The 12201-nt window shown below is 39.8% G+C and overlaps 1 protein-coding gene across 1 annotated transcript; it reads right to left on the bottom strand.

Annotated features, from left to right (window-relative positions):
* Positions 1-3555: 3555 nt before the first annotated feature.
* On the bottom strand, positions 3556-12002 carry LOC125425565 (midasin-like; the record flags this gene model as incomplete). The annotated part of the gene is made up of 6 exons (XM_048483146.1): positions 11864-12002; positions 10708-10823; positions 9228-9402; positions 8148-8221; positions 7936-8050; positions 3556-3816 (listed from the first exon to the last, which is right to left on the bottom strand). Coding segments are annotated over exons 2-6 (723 nt in total), but the record flags the coding sequence as incomplete, so codon positions are not given.
* Between the last annotated feature and the right edge of the window lie 199 nt (positions 12003-12201).

The following is a 12201-nucleotide window of genomic DNA, read 5'->3' as shown; positions in this document are numbered from 1 at the left end:
GATAGGACAGGGCGTATTGGGGGTGGAGTGGCCCTCTACATCAAAGAGAGCATAGTGTCACATAAAATAGACAATGCAGGGGGAGCTGATTCCTCTACAGAAGCACTGTGGATATCAATACCAGGGGTGCAGCACAGTTTAACATTAGGAATATATTATCGTCCCCCTGACCAAAGCGCACAAGAGGATTCTGAGATGGAAAAAGAAATTAGAGAGGCCAACAAAAGCAAAAATGTCGTGGTAATGGGCGATTTTAACTATCCCCATATAAACTGGAAAAATGCATGTTCAGGTCATAGTAAGGAGAGAACATTCCTGGATATGCTAAATGACTGTGGCTTAGAGCAGATGGTTGTAGAACCAACCAGGGGAGATGTGATCCTAGATCTAATTCTATGTGGGACCCAGGACCTGGTGCGGGAAGTCAGTGTTGTTGAGCCGATAGGGAACAGCGACCACAATGCTGTCAGATTCAGTATCTCTGCATGCGAACAAGTGACAACTACTAATGTAGTTACATTTGCCTTCAGAAAGGGAAATTTCTCAAAGATGAGGGGGATAGTGCGCAGGAAGCTGAAAGGGAAAATCAAGAGAGTCAAAAATGTCCAAGATGCTTGGAGGTTATTTAAAAACACAGTGTTAAAAGCTCAGCTGGAAAGTGTTCCACAGGTTAGGAAAGGCAGTGCCCAGTCCAAAAGAAAGCCACCATGGTTAACAAGGGAGGTTGAGGAAATTATTAGGAAAAAAAAGATGTCTTTTAGAAAATGGAAGTCCAACTTAACTGATGAAGAATACCAGAGAGAACACAAATGGTGGCAAAAGAGAAGCAAGTTAGCTGTAAGGGAGGCAAAAAAGGATTATGAGGAACGCATGGCTGCGAACATCAAGACCAGCAACAAACAGTTCTTTAAATACATCAAAAGCAGGAAGCCAGCTAGGGAAGCGGTAGGCCCGTTAGATGATGAAGGAACAAAAGGTGTGCTAAAAGATGACAGGGAGATTGCAGAGAAGCTGAATGAATTCTTTGCATCTGTCTTCACCCAAGAGGAGGTGAGGAAAATTCCTGCACCTGAACCAAGCTTCTTAGGAGGTGAATCCGAGGAACTAGCGAAGATAATGGTAGACAAGGAAGAAGTTCTGGCAGCCATTGATAAACTAAATGCTACCAAATCCCCTGGCCCAGATTGCATTCATCCAAGAGTTCTTAAAGAGCTCAAGCATGAAATTGCTGATGTTCTCACATTAATATGCAACTTATCCCTGAAATCAGGTTCCATTCCTGAAGACTGGAAGATGGCCAATGTCACACCAATCTTTAAGAAAGGGTCTAGGGGGGACCCAGGAAATTACAGGCCAGTCAGTTTGACATCTGTTCCTGGTAAATTAGTAGAATCTATCATTAAAGATAAAATTATAAAACATGTAGAAAAGCAAGACCTGCTGAGGAAGAGTCAGCATGGCTTTTGCAGAGGTAAGTCCTGTCTTACAAACTTACTAGAGTTCTTTGAGGGTGTAAACAGGCATGTGGATAAGGGGGAACCAGTGGACATTGTCTACTTGGATTTCCAAAAGGCTTTTGACAAAGTTCCTCACCAGAGACTGTTGAGAAAACTCAGCAATGAAGGAATAAGAGGGGAAGTCCTCCTATGGATTAAAAACTGGTTGAGGAACAGGAAACAAAGGGTGGGTATAAATGGGAAGTTCTCACAATGGAGAGATGTAGGGAGTGGTGTCCCCCAAGGATCCGTATTGGGACCAGTGCTCTTTAACCTATTCATAAATGACCTGGAAGTAGGGGTAGGTAGCGTGGTGGCCAAGTTTGCAGATGATACCAAATTATGTAGGATGGTGAGAACCACAAAGGATTGCGAAGAGCTCCAAGCGGACCTTGATAAATTAGGTGAGTGGGCTCAGAAATGGCAAATGCAGTTCAATGTAGCAAAATGTAAAGTGATGCACATAGGGGCAAAAAATCCAAACTTCACATACACGCTACAGGGGTCAGTGCTATCAGTCACAGACCAGGAAAGGGATTTGGGCGTCTTAGTTGATAGTTCCATGGGAATGTCCACTCAATGCATGGCAGCTGTGAAAAAGGCAAACTCTATGCTGGGGATCATTAGGAAAGGAGTTGATAATAAAACTGCAAGGATTGTCATGCCCTTATATAAAGCCGTGGTGCGACCGCACTTGGAGTACTGTGTTCAGTTCTGGTCGCCACATCTCAAAAAGGATATTGAAGAGATAGAAAAAGTACAGAGAAGGGCAACGAGGATGATTGAGGGGCTGGAGCACCTTCCTTATGAGGAGAGGCTTCAGCGTTTGGGACTCTTTAGTTTGGAGAGAAGACGTCTGAGGGGGGATATGATTGAAGTCTATAAAATTATGCATGGGATAGAAAATGTTGACAGAGAGAAATTTTTCTCTCTTTCTCACAATACTAGAACCAGAGGGCATTCATTGAAAATGCTGGGGGGAAGAATTAGGACTAATAAAAGGAAACACTTCTTCACGCAACGTGTGTTTGGTGTTTGGAATATGCTGCCACAGGAGGTGGTGATGGCCACTAACCTGGATAGCTTTAAAAAGGGCTTGGACAGATTTATGGAGGAGAAGTCGATCTATGGCTACCAATCTTGATTCGCCTTGATCTGAGATTGCAAATGCCTTAGCAGACCAGGTGCTCGGGAGCAGCAGCAGCAGAAGGCCATTGCTTTCACCTCCTGCATGTGAGCTCCCAAAGGCACCTGGTGGGCCACTGCGAGTAGCAGAGTGCTGGACTAGATGGACTCTGGTCTGATCCAGCAGGCTAGTTCTTATGTTCTTATGTTCTTAATATTTAAAATGTGCTTCATTATTTTATTTAAGAGCTTAAACCAGAGGGATTCTGTCCACTCAATGTAGCAATAATTTTGCATTCATGATGTGCAAGCATGTTTGGTGTTATCAAGTTGCTTCTGACTCATGGAGACTCTATGAATAAATGTCCTATCATTTATTTATTATTTATTTATTACTTTAGATTTCGTAGCCAAGGGGCTCTAGGTCTTGCTGAGGGCCATGGCTTCCTTTATTGAGTCAATACATCTCATGGTGGGTCTTCCTCTTTTTCTGCTGCCTTCAACTTTCCCTACCATTATTGCCTTTTCCAATGATTCCTGTCTTTTCATAATGTGACCAAAATATGATAGCCTCAGTATAGTCATTTTAGCTTCTAGGGGGAGTTCAGGCTGAATTTGATCTAGAACCCACTAATCTGTCTTTTCGAGTCTCCAGTATTGGTAAAACATTCCTCTAACATTTCAAAGTAATCTACCTTCTTCCTGTCAGCTTTCTTCATTATCCAACACAGTAATAGCAAATGCTATGGCATGAATTAACTTGACCTTGGTTGACAATGATACATTCTTACATTTAAGAATCTTTTCTAGCTCATTTCTAGCCCCTTCATGGCTGCCTTTCCCAGTCTTGATCGCCTTCTGATTTCTTGAACTGAACAATTTCAATTTCCTCATTGTCAACCTGGATGTTGTATGATTCCCAAGTAGTCATTACTTTTGGCTTCTTGATATTCAGGTGCAGTCTGGCTTTGGCACTGTCTGCTCTAACTTTCACTGGCAGTAACGTGACATCATCAGCATATTTCAAATTGTTAATGTTCTTTCCCTTAATTTTCACTCTGCTTTCCTCTAAATCAATCTTTATGGTACATTCATGACAGTAAAAGCTACTGCTGAGGGCAGGACACTCACCTGGATTCATGTTCTGAGAAAACTGCTGTGCGGCAGCAAACATACTTGTCGTGGATTCTAAAAACTGGATGAAAAACAAGTAAATAAGATAATTATGAATCAAGAATACCAGTCTTAAAAATTATTCTTAAAAAAGGACAACTGCCTAAGGATGTGACCCACCTCAAACTCTTGTTACTATTCTTTGTCCATAGAATCTGGCTAATGTGCATGGTCTTCAGCCACATATATTGCTTCTTAACAGGGCTATGCCCAATTTTCACACAATAGTTTTCAGACTGAAAAGGGAACATGAGTTTTGTAGCTTTTGCTCATCCCCCCCCTTTTCAGATGTTATTTAAACTATTTTGTTTCCTTCATCTCTCTCTCTCTCTCTCTCTCTCTCTCTCTCTCTCTCTCTCTCTGTATGTATGTATGTATGTATGTATGTATGTATGTATGTATGTATGTATGTATGTATGTATGTATGTATGTATGCATGCATGCATGCATGCATGCATCTATCTATCTATCTATCTATCTATCTATCTATCTATCTATCTATCTATCTATCTATCTATCTATCTATCTATCTATCTATGTTTCTCTCTCTCTCTCTCTCTATATATATATATATCGGTTTCTGTCTATATATAGGTTTCTTTCTATGTCAAATGAAGGGTCATGATGGCAGCATGACGAAGTTTTGTCATTTTCAGAGCCATTCTAAGCAGAGTTATATGCTACCAAAGCCCACTGACTTCGATGAGCTCTGAAGGATGTTAAATCTGTTTAGGATTGAATTGATAATCAAATATTGTTGCCTATATTACAGACTCAGCAAGATAGCAATTGCTTCTTGCCCTCACCTCAAGGAAGTAAACTTTCTTCTTCAAAACCTCTCTTGAGTCCTTGAAATCTATTATGCTGGGAATTCAGCCATTCAAAATAGTTTTTCATATCCACAAACTCATCAAGGAGGCCTTCAGAACTATCTTTCCACCAGCTCAGACATGAGCATTACTCACTTCAGGAGGGTTGGGTACACACCAACCCTTCTTACTTGCCATCAGTTAACTGATCTACAGGGACCAGGACATCTATCTGTCTTCAATATTTAGTGGTTCCAGCCATCCAACAGTATGGATCTAGCGTATGCTAGAGTTCTGGGAAACTCTCCATATCTACCTGAGAGGACAACAGTCTTCATATCTCTGGATTCTTGTTGATCATGTTCTTACCCAACAATGGGGAAAGATGGCATTATTGTAAAAGGTTATGGCCTTTTTTGGTTTGTTTGCTTGTTTGTAGAAGCAGCCATGCACATGCAACCCTTTCCTCCAATATATCCTTTGCATGCATATGTAGGACAGTGACTTGGGCTTTGGCCTCTACTGTGGTAAGACACTATCAATTAAACACATTTGCCTTGGCTGTGGCTACTTCAGACAGAAATATTTTTTAAAAAAATAGTCCCTTTCAATTTTTTCTCATCAAGGATAATAGATATAACCTTTAATATCCCATATAGGGTACATTCCCCCACTGATGGAGAACAAAGCATTAGGCTTACTGTGAAGGTTTATTCTTATCAGTTAACTGGAAGGTATCCTTCCCTATCCTAGTTGGTGGAGGAGGAATTGGAAAGGAACTCTTTAAATCAAAAGGGACACTCATCAGGTTTCTTTCTCTCACCTATTTTTCAGCCTTACACAATCTCCACTTACAGACCTTCAGGGAGAATTCTCTTATGTGACTGTGACACAAGAGGTGGATCGGTCTACATCAGAAGCTTGGCAAGATATGAGCTGGGGAGCTGAATGCCTCTTCAGGACAGTGAAGTCATTGCAAAAACTCTGCACATGCCCTGCCCATGGAGCACAGAGGAGGCACAGCCCTTTCAAAGACATCTTGCAATCTACTTTTTAAAGAATTTTAAAAAATGTTTTAATCTACCTTACTACAAACATGGTGGACCTGCTATTCTACATATAAAAGAAAACAAAGAAAAAAGACAAGAGAAATACACAGTGCCACCCTTTAGCCCCCCAAATGTAGTTAATAATCCATCTAATGGCATTTTTTAAAAAAATAGAAAAGTAAAAAAAGACAAAAAGAACCAGAGAAAACTTGACTCCCATCTCATCTTCATCTTGTGTTTTTCATTCTAATATATATTTATACCAGCTTTTCTTATTTTACTACTTTTTAACCTCTTCTACATATATTTTTTTCCTTCTAACAGTTTTGTGTCTCTATAGTATATCAAACCATTTCCACATTGTTTAAACATTCGTAATTATTACAGATCCCTTTTCTTAGCCTATCATACTTATATAACTCTCCTTGAATTAAACTTTTGGTAATTAACTCTCTAATCTGAAAGAAAAAAGGTGAAAAAAATGAAAACAGGAAAACTGGGGATCTTTTTTTGTTCTTATTGAATAACTTTCTTGAGTCCTGGACATCACTGATCTTCTGAGAAGTTCCATTAAAGGTAAAACCCAGTTCTTCTATTGGGAAATAACGGAACAATATATTCTTTTTCACAGCATCTGTAAGGAACTTATAATCCTTTCGCTTCTGTAAAATTTCCTTTGGACTTCCTTTATGATAATTATATCCTGACCCCAAAACTGCATCTTTTTCTTGTAATGTCTGCAGAGAATCTCCTCCTTAAATGATCTTCGTGTCCAGTACATCACACAATCCTGGGGTTGCTTCTTCTTTTTAGCTGCTACTGACTTTACGCGATAGATTTTGACCACCATAGCCTCAGTTTCTTCAACAGATAGACATGAATTTTGCCAGCTCTGAAGTAAAATCCTCTTTGAGCTTCTCTCCACCTCTCTCCGGCATAATGCAGATCCACAATATGCATTTATCCTGTTTCAACTACAACCAAAGCATTCTTTCTGCCTGATGATGTATCTCCTTCAGGTGAACTTTTATTTTAACCTCAAGAGATCTCAAGAGTTCTCTGACACTTTTTTCAAGTCCATAGAAAGATTTTAAATTTCTTTCCTTATTCCTTTTATCTCTCTCGTAACTCCGTCAATGTGCCCAACCTTCTGTTTTATATCCCTTATCTCTTTCTGTATGGATATTAACATTAATTCAAGTTTCTCCAATGAATCTGGATTTTTTTACTTCCGACATAGCTCTGCTTCTCTTTTGGGCAATAATGCAGCTAGATGTCCACTAGTTGTCCTTCCCATCTTTCCTATCTCATTCAGACTCTCAACAAAACTCCATTCTCTTTTCCTTTCTTCCTCCAAAGATTACACCATTGCCAATTACCACTTCAAACATTCTTTATAGGTTAAGTTTTATTTCTTTAGCTGTATTTTAGATGTCTTGCCTTTATACTTCCCCCTTTCACACTTTTAAAGCAGCTCTTTTTTTAAAAAAAAATCTCTATTTCAAAGTTTTAGATTCCAAAATGGTGATCCAGCATAAATTATGTACTTCCATTGTAGGCACAAAGAGAAAATTGCACTTCTCTTCAAGCATAATTTAAACTTTGGCTGGCTGGAACACAGAGCATTAATGAGACGTCTCTCTTATCTTCTTCATTTTGTCGTTACTCACTAGAAATCAGCCATCTTCACAACTGACAATTATATCACCTCCGCTGTTTTCTCTCATAGCCAAGGTTGATGTGATTCAGTGTGCCTCAGTAGGAGAAGAGATCATGATCATTGGAATAAATCTAACTCCAGACTCACCATTCTGAGGCGAGACATCCTTCTGACAGCCCTGATTTATGCTGTTTTCTCACCCTAGAATTGCATTCTGGGTGAAATAAACTACAAGTCTGTTTTCCCCTTATGGGAAAGGTGCGGCCATCCTGATGACCGGCTGGAAGTCGATATTTTGCAATCTACTGATGAGATGAAACCTTCACAGTAAGTCTAATGTTTAGTTTTCTTTTTGTAACATTACAAGGATAGAACTAGTCAAATAAAAATTAGATTGCTGAGGCAAAGGATTAATTTTAAAGCAACCTTATTTCTACCCAGTGTGAGGTCTGGCACAACAACTAGTTCATGTCAGAGAAATCTCTTCTAAGTATTAATGTTACACATATATAGAATATACATACACAATCTTTCTGAATTGCAGCCCATTTCTGTTCATCACTTCCCTCCACTACTGATAGCTGATGCCATGATACGAAGAATTAAAAGATACTGGGACACACCTGAGCTATCTTAGTTTTCTTCTGTTCAAATTTGCAAAGTCGTAGTATCCGAGTTCCTGATTGGTCATTAAATTGTTCATGGAATGGATGCAGTAACTGAACTGTTTCTCCAAAACTGAAATAAAATTAAAAATGCATTTTAAAGTAGTGCACTATAGACAGGAGACAAAATAGTATTAATTATTCTTTAAATAACTTTAAAGTATCCTTACCTACACACAGCTATCTTTCCAACTTCTAAGAGGGTTAATGCATTTCCAATTACTGCCAGGGATTCATAGGCAAGCTGTGAAAAAAAAGGCTAATTAAGTTGCATCCCTATAGCATTTGATACAGATTTAACCAAATGCAACATTCTAAAATGATGTACATTCAGGAAACCTTTTCCTACATATTATATTTGTTAGATACAATAATAAAATTAGCAAAAGAAACTAGAAGACAAAATAATACACCCAGTTGGTATGATTTGCTTGTAGGCATTTTGCCTGAGCAAGTGTCAAAACAATTAACTACCTCTGCTGCTGAGACAAAAGTACCACATATGGGCACGACACAGTGATGTGTTTAGCCCAGTCCCTTGTCCTTGAATGAGATACCAGATATGGGCTCACAAATGAAGAAGTAGAAGGAAATAGGGGCCTGTATTCAACCAATCTGTGTGTGGAAAGTGGAGTTTTCCCATGTTCTTCTCTGTTCTTGTGTCCTTTTCCAAAAGATCATTCTCATCAGAACCTATATGGGTTGGGGGGGCTTAACTACAGAAGGATAAGAGGATGAAACTGCTTCTTCTCCGTCTTCTGGAAATACAACTGAACTAAGAAAAGGGGTCTTATTCCTCTTCATTCCAGCCCCTCAACTTGAATACCTACTCCTCTCTGGCAACGCTCTAGAACCTATTTTTAAATGCCAAACAAAGGTGGTGGTTGTTGTTACCTACTCCTCTGCATGGATTCTCTGACTTCATCATTGCTACTTCTGGAGATCAGCAGGAGAAACATAAGGAGTACAGAAAAAGCTCTGTATGTTTCCCTCACAAGGATGGTTGGATACAAGTCAGCAGGCAGAGCAGGATGTCAGAATATTTACAATTGATATTTGATATTATACCCAGAGTACACCTGGAAGAACATGCAGCAGCCCTGTTGAAGGTAAGCATGTATGGATCCATATGAGAGACCACCTGGGAACCCTTTCTATAGCACTTTGAGTTCCATGGAAGAATGGCAGGACATAAATGTAACAACTGATAGATAATATCGTAAATATGAGGAAGCGTCATTTTTATTTACCTGTTTAGAGTGGTTATCTATCATGCTAGTCGAATCATCTAGGGCCAAGCAAATCTGGTACTGTCGTTTGCTGGGCTTCGTCCTTCGTAACCAGATTTTATCCTTTCGAAACTGGCTAGCAATATAGGGAATAACTTTGCGCATGTTCAGTCTTTTTCCTGTCCTGTAATCGCCTCTGGTAGTGAGAAAGAAAACATATAACATTAGAAGCGTTTATATTTCAGGGGAAGTCTGACAGAACGCTTACTGAATCTTACTTATTTCACGCCCTATCCCCACAGGGCAGGTCACAACATAAAATTATTATACAATCATTTATATATCTATATAGTTTTCCTGATATTTAGACTAAAATATTGATGGAGATAACCGTTTTGAAATCTCTCCTAAAGTGAAGGATTGTGTCAAACACCAATAGCCTATATCAGAGCAATATCAGCTACCAAACTAGCTTATTTCTAATGTGTGTAATTTTTTTGCTGGATTTGCTCATGATGGGATGGGCTAGGGGTCAACGACTCCCTGTTCTTAGTCACTAATAAACTTATTCAGTCACATTTTTGGCATCATTCAAGCATAGATTCATAGTCATAAGAAACCTGCTTTTTTAAAAAAAAAGCTGAGATTCTTAACAATATGATGTTGTTTCTGCAAATATTGTGATATTTCCACAAATGTGCAAAATTAAGTCATCAAGCTTTACAGGCTAAAGCCCTGGCATTTACTGGTGATAACTACTGCTGCTAAGACTCAAAGGTATAATTTATATTTCCTTACCCAGAACTAATCAATAGACTGACTGAATTGGACTGGCATATAGAGTTAAGTCTAAACACAGATATAAGTTTAGGGCCAATATTTACATAAAGCCCCTTTAAAGTAATGGTTCAGAGACTGGAATATAAATATGCATCAACCCTGCCTTGGGTAAATGTATTCTTTTATATCTTTAGTTCCCCATCTGTAAAAGGGAAAGAGCCCTGTATCACAATTCATTGAAATCAAGATGTAAAGCACTAACTCTGAAAGTGCTATGCAAACTATGCAGGCATGGGGTATTGTGGGGTTTCCGGGCTGTATGGCCGTGTTCCATTAGCATTTTCTCCTGACATTCTCAAGACGTTCTCAAGACGTTTTCTCCTGACGTTCTCAAGACGTTCTCAACTTCTCAAGATGCCAGCCACACATGCAGGCGAAACGTCAGGAGAAAATGTTACTGGAACACGGCCATACATCCTGGAAAACTCACAACACCTCAGTGATTCCGGCCGTGAAAGCCTTCGACAGTACATAAGTAGGGATATTTGTACATGAACACACAAAATCCAGAAAAAGTTCAGATATTTGCCAAATACTGTAATGAGATAAGAAATTCATCCTGCGCAGGCTGATATGAGTAAGCAACTTTTGCTGCGAATAATGCTTTCGGAAAATCCAATTTCAAAGATCTAGGCCTCTGATTTAGAGAGACTGCACTTACTTCAGCTTGGCTGCCTGAGTTGGTTCCAGTATGAGTCGGAGCTGCTCACACAGTTGCTGGGAGAGGGCTGCAGTGAGGAGAAGGTATCTCTGCCACATTTCTGCTGCTGCTTTCTCCTAAAATATTGACACACAAGTCAAACTCCACACCGTCTATTCATTTTAAAAAGTTGTGCTGTTACCTTTTGGTGGTAAAAATTCTATCAGATGCAGTGTGGACAAATGTAATTGAGAAAACAGCTGAGCTAGGACCATGACATTTTTGTTTCACGAAGGCCTCTTCCTTTTGGCTTGAAGGCAGGAGCTAAACACCTAGAGCAGTTGTTCTCGACCTGTGGGTCCCGACCCCTTTAGGGGTCAAACGTCCATTTGACAGGGGTTGCCTAAGACCATCGGAAAACACATATTTTCCGATGGCAGAGGCCAGCGCAAGAGAGGCAGCTCCGCACGGAGCCGCCTCTTCCCCATCCCTCTCCCACTCTCCGTAGACCCGCCCACGCTGCCCTCCGACCTCCAGCGGTGGGAGGACAGCGAGGGAGGGTCTTAGGAGGCCAGCAGGGCGACGAAGGCGACAAGGTGAGTGGGAGAGGGATGGGGAAAACAGTGCATTCCTGGCGGTGCTGTTTGCACCTCGCCGCCGGGAATGCGCTGTTGTTCCAAAAACCTCCCTCCAGGCATTTTTGCCGTCCCCAGGGCGCCGTTTATGGCCCGTGCGGAAAGGGCCCTTGAGTTGTAAGCCCTAGATCACTATCCACTGTTATTTTTGTTCTTTGATGTTATAGTATTATGTTTAAGGTGTTATAATTTGTTATTATGCTGCTCTACTGTTATAATGTTATGTTATGATGTTATTATCTCAATTTTATGATTATGTCATGATTATAGATATGTTGATATTTGAGATATTATGTTTATTGATGTTGTTGATGATACTATGGTCATTGTTATTATTCTGATTGATGTTGTTATTACATTGTTGTACACCGCCATGAGCCTTTCGGAGGAGGGTGGTATATAAATAAAATTTCCATTCCATTACAAGATTCAAATGTTTTCATGTTTGCTGCCTTATGAACTCTAATCAGGTGGCATAAAAATGTTTTAAACAATTAAAAAACAATCTCAACTGTGTAATCTTGATAAAACAATTTACCAACCTCATCAATGTTTCCAGCCTGCCAAATTTCCAGCTGTTTCTCTAGTTCTTGTCGCAGCTCCTCAGGATTCTTAATAATGTGCTTAAATATAAAACATTAAGATTGGAGGCACAAGAATAGAAGAGATTTTTTTTATCACAGCAGTACCCAACCTTCAAAAATGTATCTCCAAAAGTACAATTTATTTTTCTGTTTTTAAATTATGAAAATATTTAATCTAAGGCAGGGGTCTGCAACCTGTGGCTCTCCAGATGTTCATGGACTACAAATCCCATCAACCCCTGCCAGCATGGAATTGTAGTCCATGAACATCGGGAGAGCCGCAGGTTGCAGACCCC

The sequence above is a fragment of the Sphaerodactylus townsendi genome, unplaced genomic scaffold (assembly GCF_021028975.2).
Source record: "Sphaerodactylus townsendi isolate TG3544 unplaced genomic scaffold, MPM_Stown_v2.3 scaffold_793, whole genome shotgun sequence".
NCBI lineage: Eukaryota > Metazoa > Chordata > Lepidosauria > Squamata > Sphaerodactylidae > Sphaerodactylus > Sphaerodactylus townsendi.
Note: the sequence above shows the minus strand (reverse complement) of the source record. Positions and strands in the feature narration are given on the sequence as shown.